Genomic DNA, 27,212 nt, shown 5'->3' on the forward strand with positions numbered 1-27,212 from the left:
GGAATGCTTACATTATACGATGTAGTTGAGGAAACGAATCCTATAAGACTGCTTGAGGAAACGGGATCAACGCCTATTGTTGAATCTAGTTGCGCGCGAACTGAAGAGACACTAAGACTATCACGTCAGAATTATATTTATTGTTGCTTCGGAACGGTCAGAGAAACTCGCAAGGCTGATTATCGGAAACAGCTCGAAACGAAGACGGTACATTTTTAGGGATCAAATCTCGTGGAGCGAAAAGAACGGGCAGGTACAAAAGACACACAGACAGACGCACGTGCTTACCGTGTTATAGTTACAGAGGAAGCCAAAGACGTTCCAAGGTATGTTAACGCTGTGAAAATATCGCAAGCATAAAACCACCGCTCAAAATCGCAAAAATGAGGGTTTCACATTTCAGGAACATTTTGATCTGTGCTCGGGCAAAGCAAACCGTAAATGTCGATGATTTTCACATCAGAATAACCACTATATAGGTCTGCACGTACATAGTGGTCAACGGATCACAGGCGGGGACTAGAGAAGACATAGGCGTTATTCAAAAGCAGGTCTACAGCTGACCATCTTCAACCGTGCCATCTAAAGTCATAATTTAAGCAAAACGGGCAATTGAGCTCATATAAATGAAGTGATAAAAGGAAAGATTGTTTCAGATAAGGTTCTTTCGCCACAGCCTCTTTAGATAATGTCGAGTGCAAGAGCGTCATACCTGAAAGATCACGTGTTACAATTGAACACTCGTACAAAACTATTTCCTTTTGTCTTTAAAAAGTGCCGCATACTGTACTTTTGTAATAAAAAAATACAAATTAATGGAAGACCGTCTGTCTCCACCTCTTGTCAATGAGAAAAGGCCAAAGGGACTCTTTGATTCCAACTCGAAACGGCGTCCGCTGAGCGATCCCCAGGGTCTCTAGTTTGGAGCAGTCGAGCTGGGCGTTCCTCGGGCGCAGGGCACCCACCACCGGGCTGTCGGTAATCTGGAGCGAAAGGGGGAGAAAAGATTCCCTTCGCTCACGCGGCCCCGACTCCCGAGGTGTTCCCTGATTTCTCGCGAGCCACCGTCGGACACACCAAGCGTTAGTAGCGCGCGCCTTCCCTCAGCTTCGGTGATACGCCTGACCCCTCGCGCTCCCCGGAACGCTGCCCGTGGGTCTGGCTATCACTGCGGGTGTCTTGTCTACGGCTCCCAAGTCATCTAGAGAGACGCCGGGCACCGGGAGCATCGCGCCCGAGGGGGTGGGAGAACATCTCAGGCGGTGGCACGCTCCCGGACCGAAGGTGACGCTTCCAGGCAGCCGGACGGACTTGGCCAGAAGTAGGCCAGGTCCTCTACTTTCTCTCCGGCTTTCTCTGCGTCTGGAGTAAAGCAACTTGAAATATCAAAGTCCGTTCTAAGCCCCCCGGTATCTCAAAGTGAGGCCGCGGACCACGGAAACACCGCCAGCTGTGCACTGCTCGAATGTGTACTCGGGAAATTCCGAAATCTTCAGACCACGTAGCAGCACTCATCGAATAAACTGACTGCATTTTAAGTCTCCTGCAAAGAATGGTACTTTGACCACTAGCAGCATGACTGTAATAATAATGTTAACGTTGGTATCTGTTAAACGCTTACTCTGTGCAGAGCAGAGCACCGTACTAAGCGCCGGGGGAGATACAGGGTCATCGGGTTGTCCCTCGTGAGGCTCACAGTCTTAATCCCCATTTTACAGATGAGGTAACTGAGGCACAGAGAAGTGAAGTGACTCGCCCTCAGTCACACAGCCGACAGGTGGCAGAGCCAGGATTCGAAGCCATGACCTCTGACTCCCAAGCCCGGGCTCCGTCCACTGAGCCGCGCCGCTTCTCAGATTTCGACTCTCTCCAGTCCATAGGTCACACAGCAGACAAGTGGCGGGACCAGAATTGGAAGCCATGACCTTCTGACTCCCGGGCCCCTGCTCTATCCACTACTCCATGCTCTTCTCTAGTAGGAGAACTACATCAATTTTGCTTTTTTTATTACAAGATCACCGGTCTACGTGCATTATACGGAATTCAGGCATTTCTTATCTCCCCGTGACAGGGAATCACCATACTTACTGGTCTCAAGTGACTGCTGGGAAGGTTGAATGCATCTGCAATAGCACACGCCATTTCATATTTGGTCATCTGTTCATTTCCTGACCAGTGGTAGGTTCCTTTGATTGAAGGGTCCTAGGAAGAAGCAATTCATAAAAGTGAAAGCGTAAACTCACTGGTAAGGCTAGAACAGCAAAACAGGTTCGATAACCAAATGGGACATTCATCTGCCCTTCTTTTGGGATCGCCGCACCGATTTTCCGCCCACCCATCCTAGAAAGGCGGCGTGGTTCAGTGGAAAGAGCCCGGGCTGGGGAGTCCGAGGTCATGGGTTCGAATCCCGGCTCTGCCACTTGGCGGCGGTGTGACTGTGGGCGAGTCACTTCACTTCTCTGGGCCTCAGTGACCTCATCTGGAAAATGGGGATGAAGACTGTGAGCCCCACGTGGGACAACCTGATCACCCTGTATCTCCCCCAGCGCCTAGAACAGTGCTCTGCACATAGTAAGCACTTAACTAATACCAAGGTTATTTAAATGGCTTGATAACACACACCACGGTGACTTTTTGCCAATTTGAAGGCAATCAAAAGGTCTGCAACTCTGGAAATTAAGACTGAGAAACTGAAGAGACTGTAGACCTCCTGCAAGAATTTACCAAATAAAGTTCAGTCATCCCTGCCGATCTAGTTCCGGGGGGGGGGGGGGGGTCAAGCCCAGTGAACCGAAGCGGCGTGAAGCAACGTGGCCTAGCGGACCGAGTCCGGGCCCGGGAGCCGGAGGATCTGGGTTCTAATCCCGACCCTTCCAACGACCTGCTGTGTAATCTTCGGCAGGTCACTTGACTCCAGTTCCCTCATCCGTAAAATGGGGATTCGATCCTCCTCTCTCCGATTTAGACCGTGGACCCCATGAGGGACGAGGACCGTGTTTAACCTCATAAACTTCTATCTACCCCATTTAAAACAGTGCTTGACGAATAGGAAGCGCTCGAATACCATAAAAAAAACCACCGTGAAGAGCAACAGAGCCAATGTATAAAAGGTGAAGAGCAGAGGTTAACACCCACACGGCCAGCCCGCCGTTGTTCGGGGCTAGCAGAGAGATCGGGCATCCCTTAACGAGGCAGTGGGGAGCAAGAGACGGCGAGGACGGGGGCGGAGGATGAAGGCAGGCGGCACAGCTCTCCCTGCTCTGGGCTCACGCGGGCAGACCCACACCGCTACCGACGGAAGGGCTGAAGAAGCAAGAACCCGAGCGGCAGACAGACGATAAACCAAATACGCACGGGCTGAACAGTGAGTGAAGAACTGCAGTCTGGCCACCCCAGTCTAGTACTCTGTACGAATCGATACGGTGAAGATCAACCCACAGTGAATGTTGGCTTTATTGACCAAAGTCACCTGTTCAACGTCCTCTGCCTGCTCAAGGTCTTCCCACAAAAAACTGCTCCACTTCAGCTACCCTGTTTTTAATTACACACAGGATTCAGGGAGAGTCATCTTATCAGTGTTGCTTTTCACTATCGATCCTGTCGGTGAGTTCGCATATGGATTACAGCTCTGTTAACGGACCAAAAGGTTAATTTGGTCTTCGCAGTGACAAGCAGCAAGGAATATTTACTATCTGCCTCCTCGGCCAACGTGGCCCCGGCAAGTCTCTCTGACCCCTTTCAAAATACACTCCGCCACTGTCACCTCGAAGGAGAGACGCCCCAAACATCCCACCCTTGGGCGCCGTGGCTGAGAGGACCTGCTCCCGGAAGCCCCAGACTCCTTAGTTCCTTCAACCCTCCGACCGCTCTGAATAGAGGGCGTCGCGACAAGTTTGGGAAAGCGTGGATCGGGCCGGGACGTACCCCTCGGCGTCCGACATCACGAGCTGACTCGCTCTTCTGCGGACACGCTCACCTAGCTCCGGAGAGCCCCTTCTATTTTCATTGACATGCGAGTAACAGAAACGGGGAAAAAAAAAAAAATGCAGCACCGCATGCAGACTAAGAAGCCGAATAAGAAAAGAAAATTACGGAACGGGTTTTAAATAAGCATCCGTCGCTCCTTCCCAGAGATTCTCACCAACATTCTCTTCTCCGCCAGCTGACGGCAAACGCTAGCTACATCCTTAACGTTTGTCGGAAACCTCTGCTGCCAGTGGTCCATGTTGGCAGATTTGTTACTGAACTGTACTTTGTCAAACATAATGGTCACAGCGCTTTCTTCAAGCTTTTCGACTTCTCCGTACAGAACAGGAATCCTCAGCACCGCAGCACCTTCAAGGAGAAAAAAAACAAACAAACCCCCGCCCCGCCACCGACCCGAAAATCAAGATTTGAGGTTGCACTGTCCAACGAGGCTAGGATAGGAAAGATTTCTCCTACGAATCGCCTGAAATCGACTTGGGCGCTCGGAGCGGGAGGACGGAGATGCAACTGAAACACTGCTGCTAAAGGCTACACAGACCACGCGGCAGTTGGTCCGGCGACTCCAAGCGCATAGTCGCGCAGGAAGTGTCCAGCGCTTACTAGGTCCGGCAACCCCGCTGAGGTGCGAGGGGGTGGCGACCGGCCCACGGGCCTTGTTCCGCAGGTTTCGTGGAGAGGAATCTCCGTCACCTGGAACGAGGCCATAGCCCCTCTTGTACCTTTGGGAGTTTGGTGACTGTCACTCGGCTGCGGTCCGGAGTCCCCAAAACTGCCCAGAGCCACAACAGAGGCTGTTGAGGCCCCGCAGGGCAGAGGAGTCTCCGCACTCCCTCCCTGACCTGGTGCCACCGACGCGGCCTGAGAAGTTATGGCCCGGCTGGCCTGCTCTGGGCGTCACTACCGCTCTGCCACCTGAGGCTCGAACAGTATCCTCGGTCTGGGCGGCTCATCTCGGCTGCTTCAAGGGAAGAGGGATCTCGACAACAGCCTCCGGCCTAGTTCTGCACCCTGGAGGGGACTGGAGAGCGGCTGCAGAGCACGGCAGGGAAGAGAGGTTCATTCAGTCAGCATTTACTTCACGCCCAGCACCGTCCCAGGTGGCCGGGAGAGTACGACAGAAAAGTTAGGAAGTAAGCTCCTGGAGCCTTCTGTTGTTCTTTCCCTAAGTGCTTAATATAGTACCATGCACCCGGGAGACAATAATGTTGGTATTTGTTAAGCGCTTACTATGTGCAGAGCACTGTTCTAAGCGCTGGGTTCGATGCAGGGTAATTAGGTAGTCCCATGTGAGGCTCACAGTCTTAATCCTCATTTTACAGATGAGGTAACTGAGGCACAGTGTAGTGAAGTGAAGATGTTCACTAAGTACCACTATCACTAATACAAAAGAGTTTTAAGTGCCTTCTTACCTTCTCCCACTCGCCTCAGAGTCCGACTCTCAAGTGGCCTCTCTATATTCACCTACGCTCAAAAGTTAACAATTAGTACTTCCGTACGAACTAACTGAATGAATGGTATCTGAGCACTTACTACGTGCACAACAGACTGGGCGCTTCTAGAGAGCGAGCTCGTTGTGGGCAGGAAACGTCACTGTTTACTGTGGTCTGGACTTTCCCAAGGGCTTAGTACGGTGCTCTGCACACAGTAAGTGCTGAATAAATGACTGAATGAATTTCAATCGCATTTGAAATTGAGCTTAGGGTCTAGAGGGGGGGACTCATTTATGATACATAATTTAAAGGTCTGTAGAGAATTGAAGACACTTATTAAAGATTAAAACAGAACCCAAGAATTCTAGCCCTCGGATTATTTACCTGCAAACCTCAGTTTACCGATCTCCCGAACAACAAAACGTGTCTCTTCGATTCGGTCTCTTCACAGAGCCCTGGGCGTACTGACGTACACACTTCAGTCTAATCACAGTTCCGTTTAGATGAGTACATCCAGACAACTCAGTCAGGGGAAAGGGGAGGTAGGCTGTAGACTCTAGACTGTGAGCTCGTTGCGGGCAGGGAATGTGTCTGTTTAGGGATATACTGTACTCTCCCAAGCGCTCAGTACGGTGCTCTGCACACAGTAAGCACCCAAATACTACTGAATAAATGAATGGTTTATAAAACAGAAGAATAATTCCACTCACAATCCAACCTAAACAATGGATGACTTTACATTGGCCAACCAAATTACCACAATTTCAGTCTATAGTTTTAAGATGGCCAGAAATGCGGACATGAAGTTTTAATTCAGATGGAAAACAGGATTTATATTATTAATATTGCTCTCAGAGCAGTTGTGAAAATAGGATGATTAACAATTGCCCTGTGGCCGGCCCTGCTTTCCTGCCCTTGAGGTTGAGCCCCACTAAGCGTGGAACCAAAATCTCCGGTTCTGGGCTTCGTTGAGGACACCGTGGGCAAACAGAAAGGAGAGTGAACTGGAGCCGAAGCAATTCCGTGGCTGAACTTCCCGTCCCATCCCCCCAAAAGGGAAGCACAATCTTGCTGGTGCGCAGGAAAATGGAGTCACACGACGACAAAGGCCGACTCGTCCCAGGTCTGGCTCGACCTCGGGGACGGCCCAAGTTCCCTTCCTTGGGGGCTGTGTGGGGGAAACTGGAGACACACCACAGACTGATTCAATCGTATTTATTGAGCACTCCCTGTGTGCAGGGCACTGTACTAAGTGCTTGGGAAAGTATTTTACAAAAACGGTCACATTCCTTGCCCGCAACGAGTTTACAGCCTAGAGGTGGGGCAACAGGCATCAACACAAATAAAATTACAGATATGTGCATGAGTGTTGTGGGGCTGGGAGAGGGGAAGAGCAAAGGGGGCAGGGAGACGCAGAAGGGAGTGGGAGATGAGGAAAAGTCGGGTTTAGTCTGGGAAGGCCTCTTGGAGGAGACGGGCCTTCGATAAGACTTTGAAGGGGGAGAGAGTAATTGTCTGTCAGATTTGAGGAGGGAGTTCCAGGCCAGAGGCAAATTGTGGGCCAGGAGTTGGCGGCGAGACAGGCGAGACTGAGGCACAGTGAGACGATTAGCACTAGAGGAGCAAAGTGTGCGGGCTGAGTTGTAGAAGGAGAGAAGGGAGGTGAGGCAGGAGGGGGCACGGCGATGAAGGATTTTAAAGCCAATGCTGAGGAGTTTTTGTTGGATACAGAGGCGTCTGGGCACCCAGTGGAGTTTTCTGAGGAACAAGGTGATGTGCCCTGAACGTTTCTGCAGAAAAATGATCCGGGCAGCAGAGCGAAGTATGGCCTGGAGTGGGGAGAGGCAGGAAGCCGGGAGATCAGCAAGGAGGCCGATGCAGTAATCCAGGCGGGAGAGGATGAGCAGTCGGATTAACGTGGCAGCGGTTTGGATGGAGAGGAAAGGGAGGATTTTAGCGACGTTGTGAAGGTGGGACCGCCGGGATTTGGTGATGGATTAAACGTGTGAATTGAATGAGAGAGAGGAGTCAAGGATAATGCCAAGGTTCTGGGCTCGTGAGACAGGAAGGATGGCGGAGCCATCTACGGTGATGGGAAAGTCAGGAGGAGAACAGGGTTTGGGTGGGAAGACAAGGAGCTGTTTTGGCAACGTGACGTTTGAAGCGACGGACGGACATCCAGGTGGAGATGTCTTGGAGGCAGGAGGCGATGCGGGACTGGAGAGAGGGACAGAGATCGGGGCTGGAGATGGAGATTTGAGTATCATCCTCACAGAGGTGGGAGTTGGAGCCATAGGAGCGAATGCGTTCTCCAAGGGAGTGGGTGTAGATGGAGAATGGAAGGGGACCCAGAAATGAGCCTTGAGGGACGCCCACAGTTGGGGGTGGGAGGCAGAGGGGGAGCCCTTAAAGGAGACTGGGAACGAACAACCAGAGAGATAAGAGAAGAACCAGGAAAGGACGGAGTCAGGCGAGCCAAGGTTGGATAACATTTCCAGGAGAAGAGGGAGCGCTACAGTATAGAGGAGGGTTAGGATGGAGTGGAGGCCGTTGAATTTAGCGAGGAGATCACTGATGATCTCTGAGAGGGTGGTTTCCGTGAAGCGGAGGAGACGGAAGCCAGATCGGAGGAGAGAAATTCGAGACGCGGGTGTAGACGACTCGCTCAAGGAGTCTGGAGAGCAACGTTAGGAGGGAGATGGGGTGATAACCGGAAGGAGCTGTGGGGTCAAGGGACGGGTTTTTTTTAGGAGGGGGAGACGTGGGCATATTTGAAAGCAGTGGGGAAGAAGCCACTAGAGAGCGAATGGTTAAAGATGGCTGTTGGGGAGGGGGCAAGAGTTTTGATAAGGTGCGATGGAATGGGGTCGGACGTAGAGCTGGAGGGGGAGATCTCTTCTAGGAGATACGGCTGGAAAGGATAGGGGAGTTGAAGAGGGGGCAGGAAGGGGAAAGGACAAGAGCGATTTTAGGGAGCTCATATCTGATGGTGTCAGTTTTCTCAATTAAGTAGGTGGCCAGGTCATTGGAGGCAAGGGTTGAGTTGGGGGGGAGGGGAGGGGAACGCAGAGGGAGGGACGGGGCCCCGAGAAGGGAATTAAAAAACTGGCGAGGGACATAGGCATGGGTGTCAACAAGGGTGGAGAAACAGTTTCGCTGGGCCAAGGAGAGGGCAGAGTTAAATAAGCAAGAATAATCCTCAAGCGGACAAAGTCGACCCGATATTTAGATTTCCGCCAGCAGCGCCCTGCGGCTCGAGCGCACGAGCGGAGGAGGCCGACTGCAGGTGATCCAGGGCCGTGGGTCAGCGGTACGAGACTGACCGAGGTAGAGGAGACCGAGTGAGTTGAGTTCAGGAGAGAGGGTGGTGTTGGGAACGTCTACTTGATCATCGAGGGAGGGTTCTTTGGGTGTGGCGGCTAAGTGGGGCGTGATGAAATGAGAAAACTGGATGGGGTCCAGAGATCAGAGTTCAGACTGACGGCGAGGAGGGGTGCGGGAGTGAGGAAGATCAGAAGCTTTCTTTCTGTAGGGAAGCCGCCCCAGTGACCTGGCTGCGGCGGCAAAGGAAGAACACCTGCTTGACAGCTTGAGAGTAGGGAATCGGTCGATGGTATTTACTCAACGCACATTATGTGCAGAGCCCTGGTTCGAAGTGCTCGGGAGAGTGCAGTTCAACAGAATTGGCAGACACGTTCCCCGCCCGTGATGAGTTCACGATCGGAACAAAGTGAACTACGTGCAAGTCCTTTTCCATATGCAGACTACATTCCTCAAAGTTCTCCAAAAGTTGGGAACAAGCGGATTTTGGTGACCAGGAGCCACCAGAAGGAAATTCAACCGGTCAGTGGCACTGCTCTAGCCATCTCCCTAGTCTAGGCTGAGATATAATCACGATGATGGTGTCTGTTAAGCGCTTACAATGTGCGAAGCACTGCTCTAAGCGCTGGGGGGGGGATACAAGGTGACCAGGTGGTCTCAGTGGGGCTCACAGTCCTAGTCCCCATTTTACAGATGAGGTGACTGAGGCACAGAGAATAATAATAATGATAATGTTGGTATTTGTGAAGCGCTTACTATGTGCAGAGCACCGTTCTAAGCGCTGGGGGAGATACGGGGTCATCAGATTGTCCCACGTGAGGCTCACAGTCTTCATCCCCATTTTACAGATGAGGTCACTGAGGCCCAGAGAAGCGAAGCGACTTGCCCAACGTCACAGAGCTGACAAGCGGCGGAGTCGGGATTTGAACCCTTGACCTCTGGCTCCGAAGCCCGGGCTCTTTCCGCTGAGCCACGCCGCTTCTCTAATATCTGCCTCATCTTCTGAGTACGGGACCCGGCTGGCCCACAGCGTGCTAAGGCCACGGCCGGCTAAAATACGCTTTCTGAACAAAGACCTCAAATCTCTCCTGGGTGTCAAGTACTAACAGGCAGGCGGTGTACTCAGCTTTCAGTCAGTCAAGAGAATCAATGCTTATTAATTGGGTGCTTACTCTGGGGAGAGCAACCGGACTAAATGCTTGAGAGAGCACAGTGCAGAGTTGGTAGACACATTCCCTGCCCACGACAAATAATAAATGTTAAGGGCTCTTTGGGGAGGGGGTAGGATATCTCCCCCCTTTCTTGAGGTCTGGACCCAAAGTTGGGGTTGGTGGGAGCGGAGGGATTCCCACCCCAGGTCTGGGATCGTCATTCTAGACTGTGAGCCCGTTGTTGGGTCGGGATTGTCTCTATTTGTTGCCGAATTGAGCTTTCCAAGTGCTCGGTACAGTGCTCGGCCCACAGGAAGCGCTCAAGAAATACGACCGAATGAATGATCGGTGGGTGGGGACCCACGCAGCCGTGGCTGAGAAGATCAAAACGTTGCTCTACCTTCGGTAAGGTTCTTTAGGAAGGAATGCATGTTAAATGTTTAACGTGTCCCAATTGACTGAGGATTGTTTAGGGCCACGGAAAGGAGTGGGTAAAATCTGTTCTTTCTTAAAGTCTTTTCATAACTACATAAGGGGTTTCATTCATTCATTCATTCATTCAGAAGTATTTATTGAGCGCTTACTAGGTGCAGAGCACAGGACTGAGCCCTCGGAATGGCCAATTTGGCAACAGATAGAGACAACCCCTGCGCAGGGACGGGCTCAAAGTCTAATCGGGGGAGACAGACGGACAAAAACAAGACATCATCACGAGCTACACTCCTTAAACCACCCAAAATATCTCACCCTTCATGAGAAAGAGAGCGAACACTTTCTCATTTCCATAAGAAAGGCTAAAAGTTATTTCTTACCCACATTATTCTCCAGAACCGCTTTCTCTCCTTCTAGTTTGGTTTTACCGTAGAGATTTAGGGGATTCGGTACATCCTCCTCTCTATAAGGGGGATTTGTTCCATCGAATACATAATCAGAACTAATGTAGATCAAAAATGCTCCAATTCCAGCTACGAGAAAAAGAAAATGTATAAACACAGGCATATCAATTTCCTAGAAGAGAATAAAGTCTAGTCGAGTATTATGAAAACTGGCATTTTAATGAAAGGTAAGTGGATTAAGCCAATTTTAAATACAAACATCTCAGTCAGTAAGGTAACTTCATAGAAATTCAAAGTGTTATTCATTACCTGCTTCTTTTGCTAAGTTTCCTGAAGCTGCAACATTGAGTTGGGAAGCGGCATCTGGTTGATTTTCCACAACATCGGGCCTTCTCTCTGCAGCACAATGCACTATTACATGAGGCTGGAAACGGAAGCATTTTTTTTCTTTTAAAGATGAAATTCTGAACAGAGTATCTGTCCTCCCTATATTAAATGCGAGTTCCTCTAAGACTGTAAGGCTCCTTAGGGGTAGGGATTCGTATCTACCGACTCGACTCTATTGTACTCTCCCAAACGCTTTACATCTGCTCTCTGTAGAGTAAGTGCTCGATAAATACCACCGATTGATTTATTAGATCTACAGATAGCAGGCAAACTTACTAAGGTGCTGTTTCAATGTGCAACACTGCAAAATTTTAGTTCAGGAGCTTTTTCAGATCTCTTCTACTCTTATTTTACAATCCTATCTACATGACAGCATTATTTCTTCTTATCCTCTAGCACCCAGGCCACTGAGTTCACTGCAGACCTTCAGTTATTTGCTTACGTCCCCTCCTCAATTTCCAGTCACCTCATCATACTGCACATAGAGAAGCAGCGTGGCTTAGTGGAAAGAGCCCGGGCTTGGGAGCCATAGGGCGTGGGTTCTCATCCCGGCTCCGCCACTCGTCTGCTGTGTGACCTTGGGCAAGTCACTTAACTTCTCTGTGCCTCAGTTACCTCATCTGCAAAAATGGGGATGAAAAAGTGTGAGCCCCACGTGGGACAACCTGATTATCTTGCATCTACCCCGGTGCTCTGCACATAGTAAGCGCTTAAATACCATAATTGTTATTATTATTATAGATAATCATGCCATCTATAGTAGTAGTGTTGAGTGAGCATCCCTTTGGAGCAGACCGTGGGGCTAAGAATTTGGGAATTAAGGAATAAAGGGACGGTTCCTGCTCATACTCCAAAAGGGGAGACAGAAACACAAAAAACATTTACGGGTGTACTCAAAATAAATAATTTACAACTGAACTGGAGAAGCAGCATGGCCTAACAGATCAGGCATGGGCCTGGGAGGCAGAAGACCCGGGTTCAAATTCCGGCTCTGTCACTTGCCGGCTGTGTGACCTCACGCAAGTCACTCAACTTCTTTGTCACTCCGTTCCCTCAACTGCAAATGGGGATTTGATACTTCATCCTTCCAACTCCAACTGTGAGGCCCATGTGAGACCTGATTATCTTGTATCTTGGTACAGTGCTCGGTACATAGTAAATGCTTACATAAGATTATCAATAAATGAATACATTTTAAGTATATAGGCTTAAAGTACACACTCTGGTATATAAGTCCACAGTACTAGAGTCTCCTGAAGGTTCATTCATTCATTCATTCAATCGTATCTACTGAGTGCTTACTGTGTGCGGAGCATTGTACTAAGCGGTCGGAATATACATTTCGGCAACAGAGACAATCCCCGCCCAACGACGGGCTCACGGTCTAAAATGGAGAGACAGACGGCGAAACAAAACAAGTAGACAGGCGACACGTGGATCAGGATGACGGAAGATTAACTGGGAGGCGACGAGGAGAAACCAGGAAGGGAGAGCTGGTTTGGGATTGGTATGGAGGTCACAGCAGGGGTGGAGACTGATGGGGACAAACGGGGATGTGGATGAGGTCAAAGATTAGAGACGATGGGTGGAAAGCGGTGAATCAGACGTGGTGAGTCAGAGGTGGTGACATTAGAGACGATTACATCAAGTGTGGGCCCCGCTGAGGAGCGGCTGTGGTGATGTGTAGGAAGAGGTCAAGAAAGAAGGTAGGACGTACGTCAGTGCGATCGTCGACACGGAGGATGAGGTCCCCGGGGGTCAGAACGGGGTAACGGAGAGGGTAGAAAGGAGATATCAAAATCATCAAGAAATATAGAGGTTGAGCCCAGAAAGGTGACATGACTGTGATCAGTAACTGCGGGATGGTAGAAACGGAAAATCAGAGAGAAGAAAAGACAGAAGGGGCGGCGAGAGAAAGTGAAAGTGACACGGTGGGGGATTGGGCCCAACTCCTCCTCGCTCCTCAGGGAGATAGGGAGAATGGGAGAAAATGGAGGGTCTCCCCCCCCCCCCCCCCAGGAGAGCAGCAGGGAAGAGTATCAAACGAGTGCCAAGTCTCCGGGATGGCCAAAAGAAACAAGTCAGCCCAGAACAGGCCAAGAATGAAGGGGAGACCTTGTCCAGGATGGAGCAGAGTATTATTGAACTTTGGGATGAGGGGAGGAGGGAAAGAGGAGAACTGAGGAGGTGAAGGACAGAAGTGAGTGGTTGGGGTTGAGAAGGAAGGGTAGTCTGGCAGAGAGGACTGCAGGATGGGGGTGGGCTGGGGTAGTGAAGAAACTATCGGTGCTATGGACTTCAGCTGCTGCTCTCTTTTCAACATTTGAAATATTGTCAGGGCTACAGCCTTTGAATTCTGAGCTTCCCAAAAGATTCTCTTCAAATCTTCAAACGCTCTTTCCCCCTACATCCAATGACTGCCCAAAGGTACAGTCTTAGGAAGCATATTTGTCACTTCCAGTCTTCCTCTTTCTCCCCGTGTCACCTAGAGTACAGGGAGTTTCCTTCTTACTCCTTAATATCTTTTCAAGTCACCTCCGTAGATCCCTCTTTCGTCCTCACTTCTTCACCGTGGTACCCCTCAAATAACTGAAATAAAGACTTTTACGTTCAGACTCACTATTGTGAAGCTCACCCACTCAAAATGGCTTCGCCTCCCCGTAGCCGACTCCCCTGTCCACTCAAAGTCATGATCTTTCTCCATTTTTGCGTCTCCTCTTACGTCGTAGGTCTTGTTTCCTCAAACTTGTCATAAACGGAACTGATTTCTTCTAAACCTTAGCTGGCTTAGAAATAACTCATGACTCATCCAGCTCTCTACTTTTATATTACTGGTCCTCCTAAACAGAATGCACTATTTTCCTTGTTCTATCTCTTCCACCCCATTAGACAATAACTTCTTTACCAGAAATCCTTGTTTTGTTATCTTTGTCATGGCCATTTAATGATAAGCATAATAATAATGTTGGTATTTGTTAAGCGCTATGTGCACAGCACCGTTCTGAGGCTGTCTTCATCCCCATTTTACAGATTAGGGAACTGAGGCCCAGAGAAGTGAAGGGACTCGTTTGGACAACACCTACAAGGTCTGGACAAGGACAAACCTGTTGCAGATGCTTACTGAAATGTTAATCTTTTTTAAAAAAAAGACAAAACGCCTTACCTGAAAATCCTGTATGATGTCACGTACTGCATTATTATCCAATAGATTAACTTGTTCAAACTTGGGTCGAGCTCTACTGAATCCGCAGCCAACTGCATGCCAATTATTTTGTTCAAATTCTTTGTACACAGCTCTGCCAAGAAGCCCGGTGGCCCCCGTAATCAAAGCACGTCTACTGGGGATGTTAACATCTTCCTAAAAATGAAAGGGGGAAAAAAAAAAAATCATTCATCTGCATACTGCTGTCAGGTTTTCCCCTACTGACACTCATCGGTATCCAGAGAAGATGGTAATTTGATGTGTGTCCTACGCTTCAGACAATTACATGCCAAGTAAATATTTTTAATAATCTCCACAGTGTCCGAAGCAATACGCTTTAAGCCCAATACGAATGACATACAATGATTTCCTTTGGCCTCTCCCAAGATAGGATTTTTTGCTTTCCTACTATTTCTGGACCCATACTCTTTTAGCTTTCCCAAAACGGGGGCGGAGCATGAAGAGAGGGGAAATCTTCCATTCCCCGATCAGATCTTTTCATCTCATGAGTTCATGAGTTCGAATCCCAGCTCTGCCACTTGTCAGCTGTGTGACTGTGGGCAAGTCACTTAACTTCTCTGTGCCTCAGTTACCTCATCTGTAAAATGGGGATTAAGACTGTGAGCCCCACGTGGGACATCCTGATTCCCCTGTGTCTACCCCAGTGCTTAGAACAGTGCTCGGCACATAGTAAGCGCTTAACAAATACCAACATTATTATTATTATTATTATCTCACATAGAGGTTACTATTACATAAGCACTAAAGTTCAATAAAGAATTCACGCACCACAATTATCAACCCGATTTAAAAATATCTTTCATCCTGAATTACTGTGATTAGAGGAGAAATACATCATTATGGTAGTAGAAGAGGGAAAGCAACAGGGGTACAGACAACTGCTAATAACCACTTGTTTTTAGGCCAGTTTAATAATTTTTCCTTGATCTTTTATTTTTAAAACTTAAAATTTTCCCCGAAACACTTGTAAGGAAACTATACAGTGCCTTTTTATTTTAGCACGTCAGTTAATTAGCATACATACACCTTTCTCCACTGTCACAGAATTAAGTATTTCCGCGGGGGAAGAGCCCGGGAATCAAGAAGTCAGAGACTCGGAAGTGATTATTTGGGCCAGATTACAGTTCTGATCTTTTCTCCTCATGGGGCGGAACAATGATTTCAAGATAGAGTCCAAGTTCATAAGGAGGGAGGAAAATATCTGCCTCTCCAGTACCAATATTTGTCTCTTCCGAAGCCAAATGTCAGTAGCTTTTGTTCCAATCTACACAGTTTCCTTTCAACTGTAGAAAGTTAAAAGTAGACCGGGTAACTATCAAATCCACGACTATATTGATATATTAAATGTGTTCTTTAAAAAAAGAAAATCTATCGATTCAGCACAATGTGTGGAGTACTGTAATAAGCGCTTGGCAGACGATAATTAGTAGACATGATTTCTGCAAACCAGAGCTTGCAATCTCATCATACCCTTTTTCTCTGTTGACACCAATGAAAATGACACATGACAACCTCCAAGATGAGTCTCAGAGTTTAAGATGACAGCAATTCCTATATAAGCAGAAAAAACAGGGCTCAGTTTCCGATTTGGCTATGTTTAAGTTCTTCAACTAGCGTTGTGGAAAGTGGTGGGTGAAACACGTATTTCTCTCTAAGTTTATTCTTTAGGATTGGGAAAAGCAGCGTAGAAACCATTTTAAAAGGAACCAAGTTTACTAGCTCAAGGGAAATTTTACTAAAACACACGCGACGGAAATACTTTAAGAAGAGGAACCGGGCTGAGAGTTTGAGAGGATGAGGGAGAAGTTATATGAGTTTGGGATAGGGAGGGATAGAGCGGGACTATCTCTGCTGGGTGTGAGAATTTCAAGAGGATGGGATAAATCTAGGAGAGCAAAACGCTCTCCTCAATTCAGTCTACTACGTGATGAAATTCCCACATCAGAAGAGGTCAGGAAGGGTGACTCTCAAGCCTCAGTTCTGGGTCCCCTTCTATTCTCCATCTACACCTAATCCCTTGGAGAACTCATTCACTCGCATGGCTTCAAATACCACCTCTATGCTGATGATGCCCAAATCTACATCTCCTGTCCTCAGAAGCAGCGTGGCTCAGTGGAAAGAGCCTGGGCTTCGGAGTCAGAGGTCATGAGTTTGACTCCCTGCTCTGCCACCAGTCAGCTGTGTGAACGGGGGTAAGTCACTTAACTTCTCTGTGCCTCAGTTACCTCATCTGTAAAATGGGGATTAACTGTGAGCCTCACGTGGGACAACCTGATGACTCTATCTACCCCAGCGCTTAGAACAGTGCTCTGCACATAGTAAGCGCTTAACAAATACCAACATTATTATCTCCCTCCCGATCCTCCGCAGTCTCTCATTTCCTCCTGTCTTCAAGATATCTCTATTCGGATGGCCCACCCCACCCTCCAACTTAACATATCTAAAATAAAATTCTTTATCTTCCCACCCAAACTCTGTCCTCCCCCCCGCCTTCCCCCCCTATCTCCCCATCCCTTTAGATGGCACCACCAGCCTTCCTCTCTCACAAACCCACAACCTCGGCGTGACCCTTGACTCGTCCCTCCCGTTCCACCCACACATTCAATCCATCGCTCGATCCCGTCGGTTCCACATCCACAACACTGCTAAAATCCACCCTCTCCGAGCACCTAACCAAAACCGCCTCGATCACCGTATCAGCCTCCTCGCTGACCTCCCTGCCTCCCGTCTCTCCCCCACTCCAGTCCGTACTTCGCTCTGCTGCCCAGATCATTTTTCAACAAAGACGTTCAGGCCGCGTTTCCTCGCTGCTCAGGAACGTCCAGTGGTTGCCCACCCGCCTCCCCATCAAAGAGAAACTCCTTACCTTTGGGTTTAAATCACTCGATCGCCTTGCAACCTCCCCACCTCGCCTCGCTGCTCTCCTACTACTACCCGGCCCGCACAGTTTGCTCCTCTAATCTTCTCCCCGAACCTCAAATCTCGTCAATCTCACCACGGACCTCTCGCCCACATCCTGCCTCTTCCCTGACATGCCTCCCCTCTTCCTATCTGAAAGACAATCACTCCCTCCACCTTCAAAGCCTTAGTCAAGGCACACCTCCTCTAAGAGGCCTTCCCTAAGCCCGTTTTTCTTCCTTGACTTGCTCCCTTTTCTCATCCCCCCTCCTAGCCTCGCAGCCCTTAGGTTCACATCCGTAATTTTATCTGTACAAATGTCTGTCTCCACCTCTAGACGATGAGACTGTGATCCCGTCGATGGGCAGGGACTGTCTCTATCTGTTGCCCAACTGTACATTCCTAGCGCGTAGTACAGGGCTTCTGCACACAGTAAGCGCTCAATAAATGCTATTGAATAAGTCGCCGTCAACAGGGAATGTCTGTTATAGTGTACTCTCCCAAGTGCTTAGTACAGTGCTCTACACACTGTAAGTGCCAAATCCGTACGACTGACAGACCGACTATATTCTCCCGAGTGTTGAGTAAATTTCTCCACCTAGAGTAATCACTGAACACACGCTAATGATTAGTAATAATCACGGACCAATACTGGAAATACTGCATCATAATGGATTTCTAAAGCACTTCTCTAAAAGCCAACAGAGTTCAAACTTCCCATTCTTTAAAAGATGGTAAATGTATTCTTATGAGGCTAAGGTGTCAACACCCTAGTCCAATTTGTTTTTTTTTTTTCAAAGGGCGCTTCAGAGTTTACTATGTGCCAGGCACTGTACTAAGCACTGGGGAAGATATAAGCTAATCAGCTTGGACACAGTCCACGTCCTGGGACTCACCGCCTTAATCCCCATTTTTCAGATGAGGGAACAAGCAGAGAAGTGTCTTGCCCCAGGTGACAGAGCCGACCGGTGACGGAGCTGGGAGTGGAACTCAGGTCCTTCTGACTCCCAGGCCCATCCTCTAGTCCGTGTCCTGGAACTCCCAGTTTCGATCCCCATTTTGCAGATGGGTAATTAAGGCACCCAAACCAACTCCTTATCGGACCGCTCTTCCTTCTGGATGATACCTGATCCCTCAGCAGTCTGACGGCTGTTTTCACGGTGGCGCATCTAATAGTCTCACATTCTCTAGACTGTAAAGTTTTATTACCCTATTTATTTGGTTAATGAGGTGCATATCCCCTTGATTCTATTTATTGCTACTGTTTTTGTCTGTCTCCCCGGATTAGACCGAGAGCCCGTCGACGGGCAGGGATGGTCTCTATCTGTTGCCGAACTGTCCATTCCAAGCGCTTAGTACAGTGCTCTGCACATAGTAAGCGCTCAACAAATACTTTTGAATGAATGAATGGTGGGCAGGGAGTGTGTCTTTTTAATAATGTTAGTATTTGTTGAGCGCTTACTATGTGCAGAGCACTGTTCTAAGCGCTGGGGTAGATACAGAGTCATCAGGTTGTCCCACGCGAGGCTCGCGGTCTTCATCCCCATTCTCCAGATGAGGGAACTGAGGCCCAGCGAAGTGAAGTGACTTGCCCACAGTCACCCAGCTGCCAAGTGGCGGAGCCGGGATTCGAACCCATGACTGACTCCCAAGCCCGGGCTCTTGCCACTGAGCCACGCTGCTTCTCTCCCCAGCACTTAACACGGTACATCGCACACAGTAAGTGTCCAATAAATACAGATGAACGAATGAACGCTGAAAAGTAGAGTTTACCATCAACTACTGTGACTTGGGGACGGGAGGCATTTTTCGAGACGGACCCCTTTCCTACGCCCCTTCGCTCGGTGGCAGCTTAACTGCCCAAGGCGCTGCTGCTACTTAGTAACCTGCTGCTGGGCAGTATCTTGGGGTGATCCACTGTCTGGGACTTGAATTTAGGGTAGGGCATGGGCTTGAACTGTGCTGAGCCAGGCGTGTCTGGGGGGCAATACTCCTCCAAAACTAGCGAGACACATTGCTCGAAGGTTAGCCGGGGTGACGGTACCGCTCGTAACCGCCCCTCACCATCATCCCCTCATTGACTGCTGAGCCACGTCGTTCGGGTCACCGCCGAAATCCCGGTACTGCAGTTCCCGTAGTGGGGAATCAGTTGGAAATCCCAGTACTTGTAGTTGGGAATGAGGAAATGTACAAATGATAATAAGGGTGATGGCATCTGTTCAGCGCTTACTGTGTGCCAAACACTGTTGTAAGCGCTGACACAACTTTTCATCTCCGTAGTGGTTTGGGAGACCTCCTATCCCCCAGAGCACACCTTTCTGATAGTATTTGTTCAGCGTTTACTGTGCGCCAAGCACCGCTCTAAGCGCTGACACAACTTCCATCTCCTTAACGTCTGGGAGACCTCATATCCCCCAGAGCTTTCTGAAGCTAAACCCGTCGAGACGCAGGTCTCTAAATACAAAAATACCATCTCTTTTGACGTTTCCTACTTTCCCCTTCCTCGGTCCTGTCAAATGCGCCCAGAGGTATGTGACTCTCTGACGTTGGGACTCCCGCCCCCGAACGGAAAAAAACAAAAACCAACCAACCAGTTTTCTGCCACAGATCAGCGGGCGTGCCAGGGGGCGACCCGCCGCGATGAAGAAAGGATCTGGAAAGATCTGCATAGAGGCAGCACATCATCTGACCGTCGGGAGAGCACGCTCAGAGGAGACTAATATTTTCACAAGTTCAGAGGACTGGGGAAATGGCCAAAAAACAACCCCCCAAAAACCCCAACTCATCAGGTTAAAGTCCAGTCGAAAGGCCTAGACGGTCATTTAGGAGCTGCTATTTACAGATGACCGGGCCCCTAGAGGGGGGATTTCTATCTTCCGGCCGGAGCCTTGCGACAGAAAAGAAAGGGAAAACTAGAACGGGGCTATTCATTCATTCAATAGTGTTTATTGAGCGCTCACTATGTGCAGAGCACTGGACTAGACACAACTGTGCACTGTACTGGAGAAGCAGCGTGGCTCAGTGGAAAGAGCACGGGCTTTGGAGTCAGAGGTCACGGGTTCGAATCCCAGCTCTGCCACTTGTCGGCTGTGTGACTGTGGGCAAGTCACTTAACTTCTCTGGGCCTCAGTTCCCTCATCTATAAAATGGGGATTAAGACTGTGAGCCCCACGTGGGACAACCTGATTCCCCTGTGTCTACCCCAGCGCTTAGAACAGTGCTCGGCACATAGTAAGCGCTTAACAAATACCAACATTATTATTATTATTATTACTAAGCGCTTGGAATGAACAAGCCGGCAACAGATAGAGACGGTCCCTGCCGTTCGACGGGCTTACGGTCGAATCGGGGGGAGACGGGCAGACGAGGAGGACGGCAGTGAATAGAGTCAAGGGGGTCAGCACGTCGGCGGGAGACCGGCGGAGCGCGGTGTCGACGCGGCTTCCGACTCCGCGTCCAGAGTCGTGCCGCCGTCCGACCATCTACGCCGAGGGGAGGGGGTTGGCGGACCCGCTCGGCTCCTCCGACGGCTCCGGCGGCGTCGATGTCACCTGTTGAGCGCTCACTACGCGCCCAACACCTTTCTGAGCGCTAGTGGCTCTGACCGGAAGCATCGAGAGGATGGGGAAGCGACACCATCCCCGGAGCTGCGAACAGCTCAGTGGCATCACGATGATGATGATGCCATCCGTTAATGATAATAATAGCGTTGGCCCTTGTTAAGCGCTTACTATGTGCAGAGCACTGTTCTAAGCGCTGGGGGAGCTACGGGGTCATCAGCTTGTCCCACGTGGGGCTCACAGTCTTCAGCCCCGTTTTCCAGATGAGGCCACTGAGGCCCAGGGAAGTGAAGTGACTTGCCCACGGTCACAGAGTTGACAAGTGGCAGAGCCGGGATTCGAACCCGTGACCTCTGACCCCCAAGCCCGGGCTCTTGCCGCTGAGCCACGCGTGCCGCTTCTCGGCGCTTACTGTGTGCCAGGCACCGTTCTAAGCGCTGGGGTGGACAGGAGGTCACCGGGGCTGTCCCCCGCGGGGCTCCCAGTCTTCGTCCCTCTTTACGAGAAGCAGCGTGGCTCAATGGCAAGAGCCCGGGCTTGGGAGTCAGAGGTCATGGGTTCGAATCCCGGCTCCGCCACTTGTCAGCTGTGGGACCTCGGGCAGGTCACTTCCCTTCTCTGGGCCTCCGCGACCTCATCTGGAACATGGGGATGAAGACCGTGAGCCTCACGTGGGACCACCTGCTGTCCCTGTACCTCCCCCAGCGTTTGGAACGGTGCTCTGCACAGAGTAAGCGCTTACCACATACCAACGTGATTAGCCCGGCTCTGCCCCTCGTCAGCTGTGTGACCGTGGGCAGGTCGCTTCACTTCTCCGGGCCTCAGTGACCTCATCTGTAAAATGGGGATGAAGACCGGGAGCCTCAGGTGGGCCAGCCTGATGCTCCTGTATCTCCCCCAGCGCTTAGAACGGTGCTCTGCACGTAGTAAGCGCTGAACAAATACCAACATTACTATTATTATGAGGAAGGTGGCGCTCAGCCCCTCAGTCCTCAAGTTTCCCAGGGGCTGACTGAGCTTCCATGTGGGGGGGGGTGGCTCGGGACAACTCCTAGGCCCCGCCCCCTCACGATCAAGCCCCGCCCCATGAGCTCAGGCTCCATCCAATAGGCACAGGCCCCGCCCCCATGAGCTCAGGCTCCATCCAATAGGAACAAGCCCCGCCCCCCTGAGCTCAGGCTCCATCCAATAGGCACGGACCACGCCCCATGAGCTCAGGCTCCATCCAATAGGATCAGGCTCCGCCCCCTTCGCCTCAAGCCCCGCCCCCTCGGGCTCAGGCTCCATCCAATAGGCACAGACTCCGCCTCCCTCAGCTTCCAGCCCCGCCCCCTCGACCATGAGCCCCGCCCTCTGGTGCTCAGGTCCCGCCCCCTCGAGCTCAGACTCCATCCAATAGGAACAGATTTCACCCCCATTAGCCTCAAGCCCCGCCCCCTCAAGCCTCGATCTTAAGCTCCGCCCCCTAGGGCTCAGGCACCGTCCCTTCCAGCTCAGATTCCATCCAATAGGAACAGGCTCCGCCCCTCGGACTCAGGCCCCGCCCCCCTCCCCCTTAAGCCCCTCCGGCCCAGGAGCGCCCCCTCGCGCTCGGGCCCCTCCCTTCGGACCTTAAGCTCCGCCCCCTCGGCCTCAGGCCCCGCCCCCTGGTGCGGAAGCCCCCCCCGGCCCCCGGGGCCTCCTCCGGCTGCGCATGGGCGCGGCGGCCCGATGGGGCGTCGCCCGTCGGGCCCAGGCCCGGCCAGGAGAAGCCGAACCGCCCGGCGCCCCGCGCCCCGCCCCCCTCCCCGGGCCCCAAGGAAAGGCGGAAGGCCGGACGGTCGGTCGGACGGTCGGACGGCCGGACGGCCGGACGGCCGGGCCCAAGGCCGGGGCTTCGTCTCCTCCTTGGCCCCCGCCCCGCCCCGCCCGTCGGGCCGCGCTGACCTTCACCAGCTGGCAGCGTCCGGGGACGAAGTGGATGTTGAGCTCGTTCTCCCGGCCCACCATGCCCGCCGCCGCTGTCCGACGCGCCTCCAGCTCTCCTCCTCCGCCTCCGCCTCCTCCTCCTCCTCCTCCTCCTCCGCGGGGGCCGGGCGGGGGCGGGGCGCGGGGCGGGGGTTGGGCCGGGCTCCGCGCGCCCCCGCTGCCGGCCGGACCCCTCCCTCCGCCGCCTGGGGGGGGGAGGGGGGCCGGGCGGCGGTCGCGGGCGCCCATTGGCCAGACCCGCGGCGGGGCCGGACGCCCATTGGCCAATCCCGCGGGGGGGGCGGGCGCCCATTGGCCGGCCCGGCGGGGAGGGGGCGCGCGCCCATTGGCCCGCCCCGCGGGAGGGGGTCGCGGACGCCCATTGGCCGGCTCCGGCGGGGGGGGGGCGCGCTCCCATTGGCCCGTCCCGCGAGAGGGGGTCGCGGACGCCTATTGGTCGGCTCCGGCGGGGGGGCGCGCGCCCATTGGCCGGCCCCGCGAGAGGGGGTCGCGGACGCCCATTGGTCGGCTCCGGCGGGGGGCCGCGCGCCCATTGGTCGGCCCCGCGGGGTCGCGCGCGCGCCCCCTCCCCCCGCCTCGCCTCCCGCGCGCTCCCCCCTCCCCCCTGCCCCCTCCCCCCTCCCCCCTCCCCCCTGCCCTCCGCCCTGCTGCTGAAGCGCTCACCCTGCGCTAAGCGCCTGGGCGGGCCAGTGGGGCCGCAGAGAGAGAGCAGTCCGGCCCAACCACGGGCTCCCAATCTAAACGGGGGAGGCCCAGCGGAGCCAAACAGAACGAAACAAAAACAAGACCACAGCATCAAGGTCGATTCATTCATGAATCGTATTTACTGAGCGCCCACGCTGTGCAGAGCACTGCACTGAGCGCTTGGAATGGACAGTTGGGCCCCAGAGGGAGACCAGTCCTGCCCGACGACGGGCTCCCGGCCTAAACGGGGGAGACACAGCCAAGCCAAGCCAAAGAGAACGAAACAAAAACAAGACAACATCATCAAGACAAAGTCATTCATTGAATCGTATCTACCGAGCGCTCACTCTGTGCAGAGCACTGGACTGAGCGCCTGGAATGGACAGTTGGGCGACAGGGAGAGACCATCCCTGCCCAACGACGGGCTCCCGGCCTAAACGGGGGAGACACAGCAAAGCCAAGCCAAAGAGAACGAAACAAAAACAAGACAACATCATCAAGACAAATTAATTCATTGAATCCTATTTACCGAGCGCTCACTCTGTGCAGAGCACTGGACTGAGCGCTTGGAATGGACAATTGGGAGACAGAGAGACCCATCCCTGCCCAACGACGGGCTCACAGTCTAACCGGGGGAGTCACAGCAAAGCCAAAGAGAGCAAAACAAAAACCAGACATCATCCTCAAGATAAATGGAATCAAGGGGATGGACACTTCGTTAAGAAAATAAATAATACTACAAATAATAATGTTGGTATTTTGTTAAGCGCTTCCTCTATGCCGCGCACTGTTGTAAGCGCTGGGGGAGAGACAGGGTCATCAGGTGTTCCCACGGGAGGCTCCCAGTCTTCAGCCCCATTTTACAGATGAGGGAACTGAGGCCCGGAGAAGAATAACATCGGTATCTGTTAAGCGCTTCCTCTGTGCCGAGCACTGTTGTAAGCGCTGGGGGAGATACAGGGTCATCAGGTGGTCCCACGGGAGGCTCCCAGTCTTCATCCCCATTTTACAGATGAGGGAACTGAGGCACGGAGAAGTGAAGTGACTCGCCCCCAGTCACCCGGCTGACAAGGGGCAGAGCCGAGATTTGAACCCATGACCTCTGACTCCCAAGCCCGTGCTCTTTCCATTGAGCCACGCTGCTTCAATATGGCATCTGTTAAGCGCTTACTATGTGCAACGCGCTGTTCTCAGCGCTGGAGGGGATACAAGATGATCAGGTGGTTCCCCGGTGGGGCTCCCGCTCTTTCGTCCCCATTTTCCAGAGGAGGTCACGGAGGCCCAGAGAAGTAATTATAATAATGGCATTTGTTAAGAGCTGATTAGGTGGAAAGGACTGTTCTAAGCGCTGGGAGGATCAAGGTCATCCCACGTGGGGCTCCCAGTCTTCACCCCCATTTTCCAGAGGAGGTCACTGAGGCCCAGAGAAGGGAAGTGACTCGCCCACAGTCACCCAGCTGACCAGCGGCAGAGGCGGGATTCGAACCCAGGGCCGCTGACTCCCCAGCCCGGGCTCTTTCCGCTGAGCCACACTGAGAGGCGACCTGCCCCAAGTCACCCAACCGACAAGGGGCCGAATCGGGATTCGAACCCGGGACCGCTGACTCCCAAGCCCGGGGTCTTGCCACCGAACCCGTTGTTGGGCGGGGGTTGTCTCTCTCTGGAGCCGGATTGTACCTCCCGGGCGCTTAGCACAGTGCCCGGCACACAGTGAGCGCTCAATAAATGGAATGAGTGAATGGGACCCCTCTCTCCCAGTTTCCCCCAAGAAGGGGAGGCCGGCAGGCCCCTCATCGCCGGCAGGAAAAGCCACTTCGAACCGTGAACCTGGGTAGCGAATAAATGAATAAAGAGGGCCACTGCTAAGCGCTTACTCTGGGCCCAGCACCGTTCTAAGCGCTGGGGTAGATACAAGTTCTCCTTTGCTCTGCTGTCTGTCTCCCCCGTTTAGGCCGTGAGCCCGTCACTGGGCAGGGATGGTCTCCGACTGTTGCCCAATTGTCCATTCCAAGCGCTTAGTACTCTTAGTGCTCTGCACACAGTAAGCGCTCAATAAACGCTACGGAATCAGGTCGTCCCACGAGGGGCCCACGGGCTAGAGAAGCAGCCGGGCGTAGTGGGTAGAGCCCGGGCCTGGGAGTCCGTGGTCATGGGTTCGAATCCCGACCCCGCCGCTTGTCAGCTGGGTGACCGTGGCCGAGTCACTTCACTTCTCTGGGCCTCAGTTCCCTCAACTGTCAAATGGGGGATGAAGACCGGGAGCCTCACGGGGGACCGCCTCATGACCCTGTATCTCCCCCAGCGCTTAGAACAGTAAGCGCTTAACAAACGCCAACATTATTATTACATATAGATTTATATATCTATATAGAGATGTATGCACATATATTTATTATACATATCTAGATAGAGATATAGAGAGAGATGTACACATATATATAATAATAATGTTGGTATTTGTTAAGCGCTTACTGTGTGCCGAGCGCTGTTCTAATAATAATAATGTTGGTATTTGTTAAGCGCTTACACTGCAGCACAGCACTGCACTGTTCTAAGCGCTGGGGTGGACACAGGGGAGTCAGGTTGTCCCACGTGGGGCTCACAGTCTTCATCCCCATTTTAATAATAATAATAATAACGTTGGTATTTGTTAAGCGCTTACTATGTGCCGAGCACTGTTCTAAGCGCTGGGGTAGACATAGGGGAATCAGGTTGTCCCACGTGGGGCTCACAGTCTTCATCCCCTTTTTACAGATGAGGGAACTGAGGCACAGAGAAGTTAAGTGACTCGCCCACGGTCACACAGCCGACAAGTGGCAGAGGCGGGATTCGAACTCATGAGCCCTGACTCCAAAGCCCGTGCTCTTTCCACTGAGCCACGCTGCTTCCCAGCTGTTCTAAGCGCTGGGGGAGATACAGAGTCATCAGGTGGTCCCACGTGAGGCTCCCAGTTAATCCCCATCGTACAGATGAGGTAACTGAGGCACAGAGAAGTGAAGTGACTTGCCCACAGTCACACAGCTGACATATATATATATATATATATATATATATATATATATACAAAAGCCCTGTCGGTTTGACCTTGTGAAATGCAGAAGGGATGGAGCAGGGGCCAGTTGACCTAAGAGTAAAAACAGCAACAAAAGTAGGAGGATATCGAGTCCCGCCGGGGTCGAGAGTGGGCTGGCAACAAGGACTTTGGCTAGTTTCCACCCCTCGACCCAGGCGCAGCAGGTCCGCCCGACTGAGTGTCGGCCTCTGGGGCTCAGTCTCCTTTCCAACCCCAAAGAGAAAACAAGCTGCGTGACCGGAAAGCTCCCCCTCCACAAACCACCTCGAGGTCACCCTCGCCCGAGGTGGAAGGAGAGGATTTAAAATCCACAACAGCCAGGGTCGGGTGAGGGCAGGGGCCGGAGCTCCGTTCACCGTCGACCACGTGTCGGGAAACCACTGGGAAGCCTTCCTTTCCCCAGTGCGAGGCGAAAGAGGCCTGATAAATAAGTCAATCTGCCGCTCCAGACCTTATTTCGGGGGTGTGTCGGGTTCCCAGCTCGACCCGTTCGCAGATAAGTCCGGGCCTTCGTCCGGGCCCGCAGATTTCACCGACCCGTGCGGAGAAATTCGATAACACCTTTGTCCGTCCTGATTCCTCTCTCTCTCTCTCTCCAGACCCTGGCAACCGAAAATGCCGTCATCCTCCATCCTTTCGGGCCCCTTACCTGCTCCATTTCCACCAATGGCTCAGGCATGATTCTCCTCTACAG

General features: G+C 52.0%; 1 protein-coding gene across 4 annotated transcripts; it reads right to left on the reverse strand.

The window, feature by feature from the left end:
- Window positions 1-118: 118 nt before the first annotated feature.
- On the reverse strand, window positions 119-27,212 carry MAT2B (methionine adenosyltransferase 2B). 4 transcript variants are annotated; one of them, XM_029051053.1, is made up of 8 exons: window positions 22,720-22,796; window positions 15,806-15,886; window positions 14,276-14,470; window positions 11,035-11,149; window positions 10,702-10,854; window positions 4,142-4,335; window positions 2,089-2,202; window positions 698-983 (listed from the first exon to the last, which is right to left on the reverse strand). In XM_029051053.1, the coding sequence occupies exons 2-8, from the start codon at window positions 15,839-15,841 to the stop codon at window positions 813-815; spliced, it is 978 nt and encodes a 325-aa protein (XP_028906886.1). In that variant the 5' UTR covers window positions 15,842-15,886; window positions 22,720-22,796; the 3' UTR covers window positions 698-812. The 4 variants fall into 4 exon arrangements, with proteins under 4 accessions (XP_028906885.1, XP_028906886.1, XP_028906887.1 ...); XM_029051052.2 differs by lacking the exon at window positions 15,806-15,886 and having other exon boundaries at window positions 119-983; window positions 22,720-22,843; XM_029051054.1 differs by lacking the exons at window positions 15,806-15,886; window positions 22,720-22,796 and adding an exon at window positions 27,168-27,212.

Source organism: Ornithorhynchus anatinus, chromosome X1, assembly GCF_004115215.2.
Source record: "Ornithorhynchus anatinus isolate Pmale09 chromosome X1, mOrnAna1.pri.v4, whole genome shotgun sequence".
Lineage (NCBI taxonomy): Eukaryota > Metazoa > Chordata > Mammalia > Monotremata > Ornithorhynchidae > Ornithorhynchus > Ornithorhynchus anatinus.